The sequence below is a fragment of the Vigna unguiculata genome, chromosome 8 (genome assembly GCF_004118075.2).
Source record: "Vigna unguiculata cultivar IT97K-499-35 chromosome 8, ASM411807v1, whole genome shotgun sequence".
NCBI classification, from domain to species: Eukaryota; Viridiplantae; Streptophyta; class Magnoliopsida; order Fabales; family Fabaceae; genus Vigna; species Vigna unguiculata.
In genome coordinates this window covers 25,710,440-25,731,007 of record NC_040286.1, presented here as the reverse complement: position 1 = coordinate 25,731,007, position 20,568 = coordinate 25,710,440, and the positions used below count along the sequence as shown (strand labels likewise).

General features: G+C 30.4%; 1 protein-coding gene across 1 annotated transcript; it reads left to right on the top strand.

Moving 5' to 3' along the window:
- Positions 1–7,901: 7,901 nt before the first annotated feature.
- On the top strand, positions 7,902–8,816 carry LOC114195312 (uncharacterized serine-rich protein C215.13-like). Its single transcript, XM_028085730.1, has one exon. The coding sequence runs from the start codon at positions 7,946–7,948 to the stop codon at positions 8,516–8,518; it is 573 nt and encodes a 190-aa protein (XP_027941531.1). The 5' UTR covers positions 7,902–7,945; the 3' UTR covers positions 8,519–8,816.
- The last annotated feature ends 11,752 nt before the right edge of the window (positions 8,817–20,568 follow it).

Here is a 20,568-nt window from a genome sequence, read left to right as displayed (position 1 = left end):
AGAAATCATTTCTTTAGAGTTAAGTAAGATCTTATTGTAACCAATATCGAATTAACATTAAAGGCTCGAGAAAGAGATGCACCATATTTATTTGAGTACACAAAAATCAAATGTATGAAGAACTCAAGAGAAACAATAATGAAGCACTAAAAAGATTGTGTGATGCTCTGTTCAGATCAATGAGATGGAGCAACAAACGAAGGAGATAATGATGAGCTATAAGGCAAAGATGAATGAAGAACGTCAGCACCAGGCAGAATAAAAAAAAAGGCATCAAGAGGTGATTGCTCGGATGAATGACTACACATTGGAGTAGGAATGGATGATAGGACATTGGAAGAAATATTTTTCGCAGTTGGTTGCCTTGGCCAACAAAGCCATCGAAGACATTCTGCAATTATTAGTTGAAGTCGAGTCTCAATTTGTAATCCTCCGAAAAAGATCGAGGCCTTCTTGGATCATTGTAAGAAACTAATAAGAGAGATGAAAAGCATGATGGCCAGGGCTAGAAATTAGGTTTTATTTCTAATGCAGTGAATTAGGAAACTTTGAAGATGGTTGTTGTATTGACTCTTTTCCATGTTTAATTTCTATTTACTCACAACTTTATAATTTCTTACTAGAATAAACGACTTGCATTATGTTTTTTGCTTTCTTTTCTTTTTCTTATTTTATTTTGTTTAATATAAAACAATAGAGCAAAAAAAAAAAGATATGGCAATGCCAAAGCACCCATATAGGACACAAGCAAATTGTAAGAATATGGAGGACTGGAAAACTACACAAGAGATAGTGAAAGCTAATATCAACCAATCAAAGGACCAAGTGGGTCAAATCTTGGAGGCCCTAAAGTCTCTAAAGGCCTCAAGAAAACCTTTGTTTGCAAAAGGTTGAGGAAAGGGCACTCTTGTTATTTTATCGAAGTACGGTTTGTCACCAGGTTACACTCCGCCTATTGGAGAACATCTAAAGACTGAGCATGCTTCCTTTTCATTCTCAATAAGTACTCAAGGGATTGCATTAGCTTCAACACACATGACGGGTACATAAGGGAATGAAGCGACTACATTCATGGACCATAGGTAACTATAATACCCAAGCGTTCAAACACAACTATTAGTGAGGATTCTTTGACCAGGATCACACCACACCCTACTATGCAAGTGGTACGCTGACGTTGAGGGAGCCAAAACTAAGCTAGGAATTCTGGAAGAACGACTACGAGCCATTGAGGAGGTGGAAACTATAGGTTTGGTAATGTTGTGGGTTTAATCCTAGTTCGTGATGTAACAATACCTCACAAGTTTAAAGTGCTAGAATTTGAAAAGTACGAGGGTACCACATGCCCTAAAAGTAATCTAACCATGTAATTCTGAAATATGGTTGCCTATTCTTATGATGACAATTTTTGAATCCATTTTTTCCAAGACATTTTGGCTGGGGTAGCACTAAATTGGTATACACACTTGGAACCCTCTCACATTCTTTCTTTGATGGATCTGGTAGATGCCTTCTTGAAATAATACAAATATAACATGGATATTGTGCTAGATAGGTTACAGTTATAGAACATGGCAAAAAAGGATGTCAAATCTTTTAAAGACTATGCACAACGGTGGAGAGAACTTGTCGCTCAGGTTGAGCCACCTCTACATGATAAAGAAATGGTGGCAATATTTATGAACACACTGCAACCACATTTCTATGAGCACTTGGTGGGGAATGTATCTTCAAATTTCACTGATATCATCATCATACGCGAAAGGATAGAGATCAGGTTGAAAATGGAAAAATTGCTTATCGCTCGCTCGCAACTACAACTCTTAAAAAACCAGATTTCAATCTAGGGAAGAAGAAGGAAGTAGAGGGGCACGCAACATCAGCAATACCCAGGTGAGAAAATTAGGCTCCCACTCAAAATTATCAATAATAGGTGAACCAACATCCTTACGTGACTCATATGGCACATGCCCACCAAACACAATCTTCATAACAGGGATTCTATCAATCATCGATTCCATATCAACGACAACACACCTCAAATAACTCTTGGAAAATGAGGCTAACTAGAATTCAAGGCAAAACGTTAATCCTAAAAGGAATCAAGAAAGGAATTTTGCTTATTTTATTCATATTCTCGTGACTCACAAGAAGTTGTTGCATGATAAGAAAAGGTATATTCATTAAGGGTACAATAGCTCTTCAAGGGTGTTATGGAAGCCGAAAAAAAACAAAAAAAAAAACAAAGGATTGCCTACTGAATTTGTTGTCAAAAAAATTGTCGAGTACATAGCATTTTCAAAAACAAAGTTTCAAAAAAAAAAAGAATGAAATGGCGAGGGAATGAAGTTTTTCCACAATTCATACTTTAAGGATAACTTGTTGAAGCATCTACATCAATGTTGTTTGAACCACTAGCACATTCATTTTTTTTTCCAAAATAAAGGATTTGCCTAAGATAATAAACATTAATATTACATTGAGGAAGGTTTTTCTTGTTAAGTCAACCCTGACTAACATATAGGCTGAGACCACAATCTAGGGCAAATAAAATAAGAATGCCTGTTAACTGAAAACCTGTAAATGTTACATAGTCGACAATTTTGGGGCAAATAAAATAAGAATGTCCATTAAACTAAAAACCTGTAAAGGTAGTCTAAGCAAAAAGATAGGGCAAATATAATGAAAAATGAAAATGGTGTGGGTCAGATGCTACCAAGTTTTTTCTTAGAGATAAACTTTCAAGGAAATAAGGCAGTTAAGCTTTGAAATGATGTGCGATCATTTTTCTTTACCTAAAATGATGAAAAATATATATGTCCATTTGCACCCTCTTTGAAACAAAAATAATATTTTCTTAACAAGACAAACATTCGTCAATCGGTGTGGACGGGGTTGATGACACAATCATTAAAAAACAAATGAGACAAAGAAAAAATAAAACAAAAAAAGAAAAATCTTCCAACCGATTGATAAGTCAAACAAAAAGATTCAAATTAAAAGTAATATTTCACATCCTATCATTTCCATTCCATCAAATCATATTCTTACCCAACACAATAAAACTGGGGCAGTTTTGTAAATCCTATGTGTTATCCTCAAAGATTGGTACAATCATTTCAAAGGAAGGGTATGCCAAGGGCAAAGTTGTCTACAAATGTTCATTCAGCCTCTTACAAATTTTGTTCCCATAGGTTCAAACTAATATAGGTTGTATGGTGTTGAAAAAAAGTTTGAACTTAGCTTCCCGTTTGTTCCATCAGGATTTTCATCACTAAAAGAAAACAAAAAAAATGAGGAAAAAAAAAGGAAAGGAAAACTAAGGGTTTAATGCATTCATGCATTCATGCACCCTTATCACATTATACCATTCAATTCTTCTGCATTTTTCTTCTTTCAGGTATCTAATTCCTTTTTTAAGTTCTTTAATCATAATTAGGTGGTTCCTCTACTCTTCCAATATCTTTATTTTTTTCACTATTGCACAGTTGATCGTCATCTTCCTCGTAGTTACCAGGAGATTAAAGTAAACTCGACCTCTCATTGTTGACACCAAAATGTTCTTTGTCGAATTGGGTGTATTTTTTATCCCAGTGCCTTCCAAGCTAGAGTGGATGTCGATCGCCAACATGTCTATGTCTATTCGTTTGAGTACTACAAAAAAAAATTCTTTAAAACTCAAGTAAGTGTTTAATTTTAATAAATATAATAAATGTTGATGATTCAAATATTTTACCTATATGTTCTATTTATAATGCTCTTAATGAGCTGTTACCTATTTTACATATAATAATTATGGTTTAATGATGTCTTAATCTTACTTATCATAATAATCTTTTGATATGTCCTCATAATCCTAATTATGGAAATACCTCTTCTCAGACCGATCGTTCGAGGTGAAACATCCAATCAATGCAATACAAATATTAATAAAGATATGTAACATATACTATACTATGTAACAGATAGTCTGAATGAGGTCTTTCAACAATTTATAACATATACTATGTTAAAAGAATAAATTATTGCTTACGTATTTTGATTTTTTTTTCTCTGTTTATTTTTTTCCTGCATAATTATATACTTGCTTTTTGGTTCTTTTTGTGTCCTTTGGGTAAATTTAAATTCCAAATAATAATACTGGCAACAAGTCATTGTCTACATCGATCCTTTGCTAGTGCGAGAGATTACGTGAAAAAGAAAAGTAACTCTCTCACGTTAATTTTAATTTATAATTTTGTATATGCATAAAATCTTAAATAAAGTTGACAATTAACACCTTTTCATTATGATATTAATTCAAGTGTATACTAATGATCACATTTCTTTTCGACCCAATATTCATGTTTAAGAGAAGTTTTGTTGCTTTGCGGAATAATATTTTATAACTTCTTTTAAAGAATGTTGAATATATGATCGATGAAATTCCTATTGAATTAGTAGATGAATATTTATGTTCATAATTTCTTATTAATGAAGACCATACATATGTAAGATGAGAAAAGAAAAAGAGAAGATTTTACATAGTACCATAACTTCAGATTCAGAAACACAAATAAGAAAAATTGTTATTATAATTTATATTTGTTACATGTTTTAATCTGAATCTTATTATTTATTTATTATTTTTCTCATTGATATAAGTTTTATGTTTCTTTCTCTTAATATCTAAGATTAAATATGTTCTTGTCCCTTAATTTTTAGTGAAAAATTTGAATTAGTCATTCTTTGAAACTTTGGCTTAATTTAGTCTTTTAACTTTAAAAATGCGTAAATTTAATTTTTTTAATCAAATTTTGTTAAGTTCGTTTGACGTTTCAAACGCATTTCATGATAGTATTTGAGTTATTTACACCGTTTGACACATTTCACCTTCAATGTTAGCTAAAATGTTATTATGAAATGCGTATAAAATGTCAAATATTAAATGGTAAAAAAGAATAAATTCATACATTTCTCTAAATTAACAAAAATTTCAAAGAAAAACTAATTTCAATTTTTACTAAAAGTTAAAGACAAAAACATATTTAATCATAGGTATAATTAGTCGAATAGTACCCAGTTTGGGGCTAGAGTGTCAAATAGGTACCCGGTTTAAAAAAAGTGTCAATTGCATCCCAACTTTTGAAAAAGTGCTTCAATTAGGTCCCTTTCAGACAAAGTTGACTAACGCCATTAGTCAACGTGCCACGTGTCAGTCTCTGATTTTTTTATTTTTTTAAATTTTTTTAAAATTTTTTTGAAAAAAAATATAAAAATGCCACGTGTCAAGTCCCTGTGTGTGACACGTGGCATTGTTAGTGTCACGTGGCATTGTAATGCCACGTGGCAGTGTCACTATCAGATGTCATTGTGTTGATTTCGATTTAGTCCCCATATATGTCTTTTTGTTTCAATTTAGTACCTAAGTATGTGTATATGATTCAATTTTGTCCCAATTTTTTTTAATAATTAAAATATTTTTGTAATCCATTTTTTATAAGATTAAAAATAATTAAGTATAAATATTTTTACAAAATTAAGTACTAATATTTATATTGTTCCCCTCAATTTCATATCAAATTTATTATTTATATAAATGTTATACTAATATTTTTTATTAAAAATGACTTTTTAACATATTACTTTATTAATTACTTTTTTATTAAGTACTCATGTTTTGTTAATTTTTTTTAAATAGAACAATATTGTCTCTTACTAATTTTAAACCAAAATTTCTATTGGTTTGAATATTATACTATTTTTTTTATTATTAAAAATGACTTAATAAAAAGACTTTTACCACTAAATTTTAATATAAATATCAAATACTTAATTTTTGTTAAACTTTAATACTTAATTATTTTTAGTTTTATAAAAAAATGGATTTTAATTATTAAAAAAAATTAGGACAAAATTGACTCAGATACACATACTTAGGTACTAAATTGAAACAAAAAAATATATATGAGGACTAAATCGAAATCAACAATGACATCTGATAGTGATACTGACACGTGGCACTAACAATGCCACGTGGCACTGACAATGTCATGTGTCACACATAGGGACTTGACACGTGGCATTTTTATTTTTATTTTTATTTTAAATTAAAAAAAAAACCACAGACTGACACGTGGCACGTTGACTAACGGCGTTAGTTAACTCTGTCTGAAAAGGACCTAATTGAAACATTTTTTCAAAAGTTGAGATACAATTGACACTTTTTTTAAACCGGGTACCTATTTGACACTCTAGCCCCAAACTGGGTACTATACGACTAATTATACCTTAATCATAATATTTAACATTTTATCAACTTAAAACAAAACAATATGTGGAAAATAAAAAAGTTTCTTACTACTCTTAATATATATATATATATATATATATATATATATATATATATATATATATATATATATATTTAAAGGGCTTATTGTAATATCAGCATTATAATGCACTTTAATTTTAAAATCCATAAAATTCTTTCAAATTTTATTATTTTATATCTTATAAATCCTCTAAAATTTTAATTACAAAATTTAAATCATATAAAGTCTTCTAAAAACTTAAAAAGTAATTACACTTTCTTTTACAACTTTTTAAAATCGTTATTATTTTTTACGCAGATATATTAAATGTTCATTACCAACAATCGATAAAAATTAATTTTATATAACTTTCAACATTATAGTTAAAAAAAATCAATAAATCTCTCACGATATAAAATAAATTATATTATTATCACCGTATACAATTTATTCTAATATTAAAAGATGTGTTAAGTATGAATCTGAAAAGTATATTTAGTTTACCTTGACTACTTGTCACAGAAGTTAACTCCCAAAAGATCAATTAACCAGTTTTGCTGAATAGTTATTGAATACGTGTACAAAACGGCACCGCCTCAAACCTTTGTTGGTTGGTTGGTTGATTTTGTCCTTGCCAACGCCTTTTTACATTTCCTAAGATTTTCTTTCTCCACGCCGCCTCACACAAACCCCCCTTTTATTTTAACGGAAAAATAAACACACATTTTCAAATGCATTTAAAGATAAGGAAAAAACATATCCATAAGGTGTTGAGAAATTAATAATAATGTGTGCACAATTACCTTTTTTCACAATATTCACATTCGGTTTCTAGGCAATATATAAGGTAAGTGTCTTAATTAGATGATAAATTTAAAACCTCAGTAATCATATTTTTCTCTTAAAATACATTAATAACAAATATTTCAAATTCTCAATATAAAAATAAGTTTAACTAATAATTTATTCTATAATTTAAATTTGTATTCATTTTTCTTTTTATATTTATTTTTTATTTAATTGAGTCTTAATCTTATAGAAATTTAATGTGATGGAATTAAATTAGTATCTAAAATGAATTGAAGTATTATATGTTAATCTGAATATTTTTTATCTTGAAATTTAACTGATTTTGAGACGTAACATTTTTAAATAACTTAACACTTTTAAACAGTATAAAAAAATCATAATAAATATCTTTTATAAAAGAAACTCAATTAAATTTAAAGTAAAAAACTTAATTAAAGAAAAGAAATATATAAAGATGAAAACGAATAAAAGTACTAGATGAGAGTAAGTTTTTAATTCCACCTATAAAAATAATATTTGTCTCCCTTTATTTAACTCTTTTTTTCATTTCATCTCTAACTTTTTGTCCCTCAATAAAAAAAAAAAAAGTGTAGAAATGATAGCCCTCAGAAGCATGAGAACCACCGACTCCACCCGTGGGCCCTTCTTGACTTCATCACATCCGTCCACGTAATCTCTCTAACAATTCTTAATTGGCTAAAGCAAAACGTCAAAAGGAGCATTTTGGGAAGAACACAAGGAAGCACCCATGAAGTATCACGGAAATTGGTGGAAAAACACAAACACGAACATGAAGACAAACTCAAACTTCGTTTTTCCCTTTGCCTTCGTCTCCTCTATATATGACCCAACCAACTTCCCCACATTCGAAAAGATGCAAAATGGAAAACCTAAGACGACATTTCGGCAAGAAAAAAGACACATACAGTGTGATTGGTCGCGTGAAGCGCAATGGCCACTGCAAGAAGCACCCCAAACACGACCAATCACCCGGTGTCTGTTCTCTTTGCTTGAGAGAAAAGCTTGCTCAGTTATCTTCTCATAACTCACGTGGAACACCCTCTTCTATTGCTTCTTCAACTTCTTCTTCTTCTCTTTCTTCTTATTCTTCATCCTATTATTCCTCAGCTTCTGCTTCTTCTTCTTCTTCGCCTGCGTCTCCAATGCATTGCTTCTGTTTCTCTGCCGAGGGAAAGACTAGCTCTTCTTCGCTCTCTGTCTTTCTGCTCAGTGGTAGCAACCATGAGGGTAAGTGTGGTTCATTGGATATTGTTCAAAGAAGAGATTCTGATCATAGGAGTGCCTGCAAAAGTGGGTTTTGGTTCAAGTTGCTTCACTGTAAAAGCAAGAGAATGAAGAAATATTACAGGGACGATGATGATAAGCTGGTTCGTTCTGTGTCCATAAAAGTATGAGAAACAATGGCTTCATTTGGTTTTGGAGATAGATTAATTGATCTGCGAAAAACTGCAGCTACCAGATTTAATTATTACGTGATTTTTTCTTTTAGTTTTTTTTTTATTTTCCACTGTTCAAGTTTCATGGTGGATCTTAGTGTTTGACTGCTAGGTCTTATTGTAGTTATTTCCATTTATTTTTTGCGAAACAGGAAGGACAATTTAGATCCAGCATTATAGAACATGCGTAATGTGTATTTATGTTAGATCTGTATAGAAATTGATGTATGTGTATATTTTTGTTATGACTGGAAAATAAAAAGAAAAAATCTATATTCTATTATGTAAAAAGAACCATGTTGTTTGGACCAAATATTTATTGTGAAGAAAAGAGGATTTAAATTAATACTTTTATACTTTTAGACTTAATGTAATGGATGAGTTGTGAACTCTTCAATAAAGTTGGTCGAGCCAACATAATAAGTGGATCATCCATAATAGAATAATTTAATATGGACAAATTAAGAATGAACAGTGTTTGTGTTGTAAAATATGTAATCTAATCTTTACATAAAAATTTGTTTGAACAAATTTCTTTATAAACGTTTCAAGAGAGTAGAATGTAAAAAAATATATAAAATAAATTAATTCATATAAAAATTAAAATTAAACATAAGAATTTAAATATGTTATATGCAATAGTTTATTCAAATTAACGCAGTAGCGGAACTTGAATAAAAATTTTAGGGGTCTTATTATATTTGTTATATATAAATTACTTTTTTAGTTAATTTTTTTTTATTTCCTCACATCATTCAAAATAAGCACTCGTAATAATAGAATCCAAAAAATATGACAATAATATATATGAAAGGGTAGCATAAAGTTCATCATCAACAATAACATAGATGCACTTTTTTCATCTTCATCACAAGCCTTCCACTTGAAAAAAATAAATCAATTCGTTTACTCTTTACCATAATTTTTCTAATATAAATTTGTCACATCTCTCCTATTTAGAAAAATATTAAATTATGAATATCCCAAATTAAATCTTAAAATCAAGACTCAATATTCTAAGAAAACTAATAACTTCTAGATGATTACATTCCCTTACCTTAGAGATTCCTAATCTTGTTCTTCCCTTACACAACTTCAAAGCCTAAAATAACTCTATTTACACAAAGAAGAGTTTGATCAACAATTAGAGCATGATTTTATGATCTCTAACAGATAGAGATATGACTAGAGTGTAGAAAAGTCACATACAAGAAGAAAGCATATTGCTTCAAAAAAGAAGTAAAAAATGAACTTACTCAAAAGAAGAAATTGTTCAGTCCAAAATATTTCTTAACTCCTCAATTTTTTCCTGGTGCAATTTGATTTTGAAAATAATAAAAAATTGATGATGAGAATTGAGAAGGAAATAAAAGAAGAGAAAGAGATGGAGACAAAAAAAAGAACAAATAAAGAAGTAAAAGAAATTATAATAAAAAGGGAAAACATGATTTTTAAATTTAGAAAAGGTTTATTTAAACTAAATTAGTATAAATAAATATATATTTTTAAAATATATAGAAAATTAAAAAAAAATGTTGGGGGTTTTAAATTTAGAAAAGGTTTATTTAAACTAAATTAGTATAAATAAATATATTTTTTTAAAATATATAGAAAATTAAAAAAAAATGTTGGGGGAGCTGTGACTCCCCTATGTCAACATTATGTTATGCCTCTGAACTTATGCATGTTAGTTTTAACTTTAGAAGAAACTCACTTAACTTTTTTTCTAAACATCGAAATATTACACAAATAAGAGTGATTTCTCTTGAGTTTTTACGAATCTCAATATTTAGGTATAAACATTACTATACATGAATAAAGATCCTTTTAGATATCAAAAAAATTAATATTAGACCGTCATGAATTGTAACTTGTTCTCTCCGTTTAAAGAAGTAATCATATAATGACTTCAAGAAAGATAAGTCGAATCAAGTAAAGAAAAAACTAAAAAGGTATGGAGATTCTCACTAGGATCCAAATATAAGTAACTATTGACTAATATGGGGAAATTTTCTCATCAACTTTGTCCATCTGGGAGATGTGCAACAAGGACTTCAAAAGAAGTGTTATAACCATCACAAATAAAGAAGAAGAAGAAAAAAAGAGAATGAAGAGAACAAAGAAGAGAAGCAAAACAAGAAAAACTCTCCTAACCACTCAAGGACATATTCATTTTAATGAAAATAGAAATAATATTTATCCTATTAAACAATATTCACTTATAATAATTTTACACGATTTACTCGTACGAGGAAACTTCCTATTTATTTGAAGTATAATCACAATATTCTTACAAAATCTTGTCAAAACTCACAATAGGTAAAATATCCTATATTAAATTATATTTATTATATAGATTATCCCTTGAACATAACATATATTTTCATTGTCACTTGTACTTTTTAACTGATATCTTATAATGAAGTCATCGAAGATTCTAAGTGGTTTAAAGTCATGGAAAAGGAAATCAAGGCTCTTGAAATCAATAATCCTTGGACCATTGTTACCTCGCCCCAACATAAACAAGTCATTAGCAATAAATAGGTATACAAAGTGACATACAAAGTTGTCAAATCCTTGGAATGTTACAAATCAAGACTCGTTGCCAAAGGATTTACATAAAAAGGTTTAGATGTTTCTTGATACTCGTTTCTTCAGTTATAAAACTAACCATTGTGTGTCTCATCTTGTGGACGTAAAGAAATTACACCTTAAACAAATAGATGTTAATAACACATTCTTGCATGGGAATCTAAACGAAGAAGTCTATGTGCAATTGCCTCCAAGATATAACAAGGATCTTAATATGGTTTGCAAATTAAATAGATACTTATATGATATAGAACAAGTGAGTAAACAATGGTACTCTTGGTTGTCTTATTTCCTTCAAACTCATGATTTTAATCAAGCTATTTATAATCACTCTTTATTTATTAAGTACTAAAATACTGATATCATTGTTTTTCTTATTTATGTTGATGATCTTACCCTTATTGGTAATAACATTAATATAAGATTCATAATATAACTAAGCTTTTGAATGACATTTTTAAAACAAAGATATTGGGAATCTTCAATATTTTCTAAGAGTAGAGATAGCTCAACATAATGCTATATTACTATTTTTCAAGGGAAGTATAAATTAGACATCTTCTGTTACACAAGTATGCTTGGAGTCTAACCTAACTCTATTGCCCTGGTTTATTCTTTCAACGATCTAAAATGATTGAACAATATGATAAGATCCTTCAAAACAAAGAAGACTCATTAAAAGATTGATTTACCTTAACATTACCAGACCTGACATTATTTATGCTGTTTAAAAAACTAAGCCAATATATTTCTTATCACATTGATGTGCACAAACAAGTTGTTTATCGTATTTTTCATTACTTAAAATTTATTCAAGGAAGGGTTGACTTCTTCTTTGCCAACCAATGTAACATCCATAAGGAATATTACTTAAAAATAAATAATAAAAGAAATAAATTATATCAAAAGTCGTCTCAATAATAATCCCAACGTGGGAAAATTTAAATTTATTAAAACACGCGCCAAAACTCATAACTGAAACAATAAAGTGTTACAAGTTCTAAAAATTCGTGTTCATCAATAAAAGCATAATAAAATACAAGTGAGAAAAACCCTAGCTCTAATCCCAAAGCTAGCCCTCACTCCGTCGCCTGGACATCCTCAGCACCACCTGTATCAACATCTGCTCCCGTGTAACGAATCACACGATCATCGCCATACACAAACAGAAAGGGTGAGCTGAGAAAAATAAAATAACAAATATATAATACACAAGATATATCATACACCCGTCTTATTCATTCTACATAGTTCTTGGCCAAGACCTTAACCCCAAGGCTTTATATAGCCTTCAACCACACAACTGGTTAGCCTTGGACTTGGGAATATGATGCTCACATGAACCTGCCCGCTCGTGGTCCTGCCTCTACAAACCTCCCCGTTCGTAGTCTTGCTCTACGAACCTCCCCGCTCGTAATCCTGCTCTACGGACTTTCCTGCCCGTAGTCCAACACATGTGATCCACCAGCCCCGTACCTCCCCGCACGTGGCATCTCTCAAGTGTGAGCATAGAACATACGAACCTACCTCGCTCGTATCCCCACGTGAGAGTAACTGGATATGAACCTCCCCGCTCATACCATCACATGTTAACCACCATCTATGAACCTACCCGCTCATGGCACAACATGTCCCGATCCAAGTGTAGCATCATTGCTCAAACAACACACCAAACAAACAAAAGACAACAGCATTTCCTCCTGGCTCGGCCCACACGCCGCCAAGCGGAATTGCTCCAGACCGCCTGGCGGTATCCACTCATCGCCAGGCGCCAGCGTCCTCCCAAAGCCACTGTTTTCTCGTCACCGCCTGGCAGAGCACATCGTGTCGCCAGGCGCCGCTCAGTGCAGGGCTCTCTCACGCTAAGGCTATCGCTTGGCGGTTATCAGTCGACTGTCAGGCGCCATACCAGAAGCATTCTGTAGCTGGTTTTGGCACACTCACTGATTTGGTTCCAAGCTAGAACATTACCATAAGCATCACTCTTCCCATTCATCAGTACATTATGCAAAGTTACCCAACCATACAACAATCAATTGAATTACTCATAACCATACTCCTAGGTCCATATATTCCCTACAAGAAATTCCCCCAGTTCTCCATCCCGGCATAATAACTCGATCAATCTTGAAGAGATTGCCTAATTCATTCCCTCTGACTTACTCAAGTATAAACATGAAAATCATTCACTCCCTAGGCTATATAAGGCTCACAGTAGAATAGTTGCTTAATTCCATTAACACTAAATTTCAATCAATCCCTAATTCTTATGCTTACTAACCTCTAACATTGTTTCATCCTGTAATTCTTCATCAATTGACTTACCAAAACATGAAATCTTATACTCACCATTTAATTGCAGATACACTCTTCTTCCACCACATTTTTATATCAGATTATTCATCTTCACTAAAGTTCCCATTACCTAACTAATCATCAATACCTTACAATATACTTCCCTTCCTCTTCTCGTACTCTATTAATCACCACGAATTTTTCCTTAATTAGAGTTTCCTATCAACCCACTCACGGATTTTGCCTCTTCTCGCGTCATTCCATATCTGCATAGAAACGAGTCTGCATCCCACCATCGCCTGGCGGCAAGTGTAACGCCGCCAGGCGGCATTCCAGTACCAGGTTAGAACCTTAATTTTTTTCCTGCACCTGCGAAGACCCTCAAACCCCCAAAGTTCGAACCAATCTCCAATCTCGAAGCCCAATTCACACTATTATATTATTCAATTACCTATCTTACTTTTTCCAATCGCATAGCAATCCTATCTAACCCACAAATCATACCATTCTTTGATTCTCGTACAAATCTCACATGTCCCCAATCGAATTCTTAATATGCCCAAAACCCCAGAACACATGAAATATCACAAGATTATCCAATTACACGGACAAGGAAAATCCAATTGAAAATCCCACATGTCATAATTTCAACAGAGCGCAATAAAAACAGCGACAGCGTCGCACATCGCCTGGCGGTTCAGTCTCACTGCCAGGCAGCTCATGCCATAAAGCCGAGAATGGGCTACCACTGATGTGCCGCCTGGCGACACCTTCATGCCCGCTAGGCGGTTTCTGGGCGAGAACCCAGAAATGTTAAACGAACTACATAATTAGGCACAGAAACTCATCCAATTCAAGTCATTCAATCACAATACAGTTAGCACGAGTCAAAACAAATAAAAACAACTCCCCTTACCTCTGATCCTCGCTCCAAATTCGGATTGAATGTGACTTTAACCCAAAACCACCTTTGTCCTTTGCTTGCACTCTAACAATGGTTTGCTCTCAACTCCTTGCTCTACACCATGCCAATTGCCTTAGAAACCTCTGCCCAAACCCTTACACTCAACTCTCAGCCTCTTTCCTCTAATCTATTTTCCTCTCTCACAATTACCCTTTTAGTGCCTTACACGAATTTTAATAAAAAATTAGACTAAGGCTAATCAATGTTTAATTATCCCACTATTTTCCAGCCCTTAGGTTACCTCTCCATTGGCTGCTAGGTTTCTAACCCTTTCACATTCATGCCAAAGAAAAAATTGGCAAAAAAAAATTATTTAGTTCTCAACAAGGTTTGAACTCACATCCTCACAATCACAAAGCAAATGTACAACCAATTCAACCAAATCACAATTGTGATAACTCTTTAGATTTTAAGGTTATGTGATCACATCACTCTTTAAAATATATAACTTAAAAATTCATAATTAAATAACACACAAAGGACTCAAACCTAAGTCCTCACACACAGTAAAGTACTTTCAACCAATTGAGCTAGTACTTTTCCACATCATGGATATCTGCATTAACTCCTTTAAACACTCCTCTTACCCGCATTTATTAAATAATTATTCAATTAACTATTTAATTTTTCTCGGGTCTTACAACCAACCTTTTCAAATTCAAGCATTTGACTATTTAGATTGGACTAGTTGTAAAGACACTACAATATATTACTAGATATCTTATTTGTGTAGGAAGGTCTCTAGTCTCATGGACATGAAAGAAACAACCTACCATATGTAGAATCTCATCTAAAGTTGAATATCATGTTCTTGCATCCACAATGGGAAATTCAATGGTTGTTCTATCTTCTACAATAGATTCGTCTACAATGCAAACACACTCCAATTATCTTTTGCAATAACCATGTTACTTTACACATTGTCAAGATTCTACTTGTTTCTTCTGACATCCAAAGTTGGAATGATTAATATTCATTCCCAACTTGAAAGGGATCTTAGTCGATATGCTTGCTTGATCAAATAGTTTACCTTCTTAATCATTAGATAATATGTTTACTTGTCAATTTGTGATTATATCTAAGATATGTTTAGACAATCTTATGATCTATAATTAACATGCATAAACAATTTATGACATATTTAAACAATTTGAATAATAACTTGCTTAGATGGTCTAACAGTGTCTTACTTAGACAGTTTAATGGTTGTATTTAGTTTAAACATTTCAATTTCAATTTTTATATTTCTCTTCTTTTTTTTTTTATTAGATGTTGCTTTGTTCAGTTACTTAAATCAATAATAAGTTTTTCTCATTTTACTGCTCTTCTTTATTTTCTTTTCTTTTTTTCCTCTTATTTCTTTGTGAGAAGTGTACATATAACACATATATATATATATATATATATATATATATATATATATATATATATATATATATATATATAATATAATATAATATAATATAATATAAAAAGTAAAATTAATACTTTTTATTTAAATTTTATCGATGTGAAACCTTTTGCAATATATTTATCATTTTACTTGGTGTTTTAATGGTAAATAAGAGTTAAAGAAGTTAAATCAAGCTATAAATTTTAGCTAAACTTTTTTTGAGATATTTTATTATCTTGTTGTTCAAGTTTGACCTATACAGGTGTTAGTTTTTTTTATTAACCAAGACCTTAATTAAGCGAAAGAATCCACATATCTTGAAATTAGACCTATAGTGTGATGTATTAAAGCGTATATCACTAAAAGAAATATTATTTAACATTCTAACGAAGAAAAACGATGGACTTATATGTTACTAGTAATCAAATCACAAGAGTATATATATAATCAAATCTACGTATATATATATATATATATTAGTATCTTTATTAAAAGTAATATTAAGAAATTAGGCTTGAAGCCTAGTAACTTTTTTTTAAAAGCTAACCAACCGACTTACTTGATAACAGATTTCATAATACAAGAATTTGAATTTTTTGTTAAATAGACTGGATCAAGCTACAAACTTTAAATAATAAGTTAAACTCTATATGGTATAATTTCATCCCTGTACATGAATAAAAATATATAAATTGATAATATATATATATATATATATATATATATATATATATATATATATATACTAACACAAAAAACCCTATAACGTCATTCATATAATGTCTGCGCAAAAAAAGTCTCACGTTAAAAATGATCGGTGGCATTTTTGTAAATTATTTGACTTTTTTAACGTCTGCCCATTCCAACACAGACGTAATTTAACGTCTGACCCACAGTACCTCGACATTATGTAGAAATTAACATATGAGCTCTCTGCCCCGACGTAATTTAACGTCTGACCCACTCTACCCCAAAGTTAAGTAACGCCTGACCCCCTTTGCACCGACGTTAATTAACGTCTGACCACACATCCCCGACTTCAATTTTTGGATTTTCTCTGCGCGAAACACAGAAACCCTAACTGTTTCATCGCGCCACCAATTTTTCGCGAAGCTTCTCCGTTGGCGACCACCATTCTGAGCTCCTCTAGGTAATTTTCGAACGTTTTTCACCACCAAACTTGTTGGGATTTGATTGTGGATTGATTTTAAGCGTTTTGAATTGAATATTTTGCATTTTCATCCCCATTTGTAGTGTTTTGCGATCCTTCCTGTCGACGACCATTATTCCGACCTCTTCCAGGTGAGTTTCGAACGTTTTTAACCACCAAACTTGTTGGGATTTGATTGTGGATTGATTTTAGGCATTTTCAACCGAATATTATGTGTTTTCATCCCCATTTGCATCATTTTGAGATTATTTTGCTTGTTATCTCTTTTTCATTGTATGTATATAATTGCTTGTATTTTTTTATTTGCAATTATAATTTTTATCTTAGACTATTTTTTTTTAGTTTTTTTGGTCGATCTTTCATCTATGGATTCATTGAATCTCAAACCATTCAACCTTCGGAAAACTCACATGATCACATCAAACTTTATTTGCAAACATGGATGGTTGAGTCAAATAGAGAGATCTACTTTGCGCCATACATTGATGCATAGGTGTTTTTGCTAGTAATATTTTATGAAGTATTATTAATTATTTCGGCTAAGTACTTGTGATTGATGGTAGGTATCATTGGTAACTATGTGTCATCATTCCAAGACAATGCACGGTTATATGGTTTTGTTCATGCCATAGGAAGATTTCACCAGTTTTGAAAAACATGTTACAAGAGTAAGTATTACTTTTTTTCAATCCTAACCTATGTATCTACTTAGTTATAAAAACTAGCATATGTTTTATGTTTCCAAAATTTCATTACATAATATATATATATATATATATATATATATATATATATATATATATATATATATATCTTTCACATATTATAAATCATATCATACTTTAAATAATGATATTCATATATAATGAAATTGTATTACTTTTTCAGCGGTTCAAGAATTCATCACCTCTACCAAATGACATTATCCACACACTAAGACAGGAGTGAACATCATATATATTGGAAAGATGGAGTTGGTACCACAGGAATTAGATCTTCTTTCAAAAACTTTTGTGTACAAAAATATCATGTTGAAACTTTTAGTTTGGTGTTATTTATATTATGAAATTGTTCTGGGAATTTTCTAATTTTCAAGTGTGGGAATATTGTAAAAACAACCAAATTTAAAAAAAAAAAAGAGTAGTTTGACGTCTGGTGGTGCTCTAACAGACATTTTTTAACGTTTGAGCTTACCATGGTCGACGTTATTTAACGTCTGTCAGAGCCAACAAATGTCAAACTGCTCTGTTTTTGGCTCCATTTAGCGTGAAAATTGACGTCTGCTACTTCTGGCCCCGACGTTGGATAACGTTGAACCCTTATTATCCTGACGTTAAATGACGTCCGCTCTATTTTTTGACGTTATTTTGATGTCATTCATACGACGTCAATATTTGGACAGACGTCAAAGGTCGAAAGTATCAGACGTTAAAAGGTTCTTTTTGTATTAGTGATATATATATATATATATATATATATATATATATATATATATATATATATATATATATATATATTATGTTAATGGTTGGGATGTAAAAGGAATTTAAGTAATTATGTGTAATGAAAATATTTGTAATTTTTGTTAGAAAAATGAAATAGTTTACAATGTTTCAACCAAAAGAAAAAATGTGCATTTATCAAAACAAATTTGTACGAGAAGATTTAATTTTGTTTTTTAAGAAATTATATATTAATGTAGTCATATTTTTATGAAATATTTATGTATATAAACGTGGAATTATAATTAATTTATTATGTGCTTTTATTTAAATTTTATATTTTTATTTGTAATATGAATATGTGATATGGTTTTTTATTTTATAAATAATAGTATCTATTATTCTCTTCGTGTTTTAAATGTTTGAAATTTTAAGAACTTTTGTTTTTATTTATTTCTTTTTTATTGTACATATTAAAAACATTATTCTAGTTCTTTAGCTAGGCAATTAAAGCACTAGCTAGTAGTAAAAGATGGCTACATGGTTAGGTTGGGATATACTCTATGAATTTTCATAATTAAGTTTGAAACTAAATGTGCAAATTTAAGGAATAATATTTTCCAAAAAGGTGATGAGTCTACTTATTAAATATTTTGAGGGATTTAGTTAGAAAAAAAACATTAATAAGAGTTTAATTGCATAAAATATTGACAGTATTTTCGATATAATATTTTTAATAAGTTGATAGGTTTATCTCATCTCATATTTAAATTTTTAATAAAGTATGCGTCTCAAATACCTCGTCGTGTAAGATTTTATTGGGCTTATTGATGAAATTTTTATTTATTTATTTGACTATATGTTTGCAACGAAATGAGTATGTAATTAGATATTTATGAGTGACAAATAAAGTCCGATCCTAATAAATATATTATGCTAGATTTTCAGTTTAGTTAATGAATTTATTTTTAATTCAATATTACAACCGACATATTTACATCATATACTATAATTTAGTTTTATTTAAAGTAAATGTAGAATTGCTCACATATTTTTTATCTTTTGTTTTTTATTTTCTAAATAAGTTTTCCATGAAATGTTTTATTGAATAGTTCAGTTTTAATTCATTGATGTTATTTAAATACAAGTTTCTTTCGGTACTCTTAATGACCAGTTTTTATGGTATCCTTTAGAAATACAATATTGTATAAAAAAGTTGGGTTATTCATAGAGATTAAATAAAAATAAACAAATTACTGAGTAATAAGAAATATTTTATAAGAGGTTTAAAAACCTAAACTTAATTTAATTTCAGCGACCTAAATCTCTGATACCGTACCACGTGACAGGTTGTAGGTTCTGGTGAGTCCAGGCATTTTTCTTCTGTCAAATTGCATTTTCCTTTTTTTGCTTTGCATGCTGTAAAGCTGGACTTGTTGAGTTGGCACCACAAAGATTCCAAGGACACGCATTTGTAATATAAATTTCTTAAAAATCAATATTTGACTGTTATGCATTAAAAATATAAAAAAATTGAATATATATGTCTTTAAAAATTAGATTGAACAGGACTATTATTTTATTAAAATTGAATAGTTATTTTAAAATGAGAGTGAGCGTGAGTGTTATTTAATATAATCTCGTACTAAATAAGTGTAATTTCTTCTATTTATATTAATAATTATTTACATTCTAGATACATAATAAGTTGCTATAAAGTCTCATAAAGTTGTTATGGTGATGTAGAAACCAATGCTGGGCATAGTCTAGTGGGAATGAAACATAATAAATGCGAAATTTGTTGAATGTCCTAAGAACCCTATCTCAAAGAATGGGTTCAATTTATTACAGAATGGGTTTCAATGAACTGTGGTGGAACAAGAGTTTATAGCAATATATTTATATATATCTTCTATTAACTATTTATAAAAGAATTAAGAGAATTTATATGAAAGTTAACTTATTATTGTTTTATAAAATGTTTTAGTTATTTTCATTTAAACTTGTGAAAAGTTTCCCTTTTAAATCTTTGACTGAAAGATAATTAACATTTTTATTTTTATCTTTATTTTCTTTTAAATTAATATCAAGAATAACTTTTACTAATTATTTATAGTTAAGTGTTGCTAATTGTATTTTTATGGCTTGAGA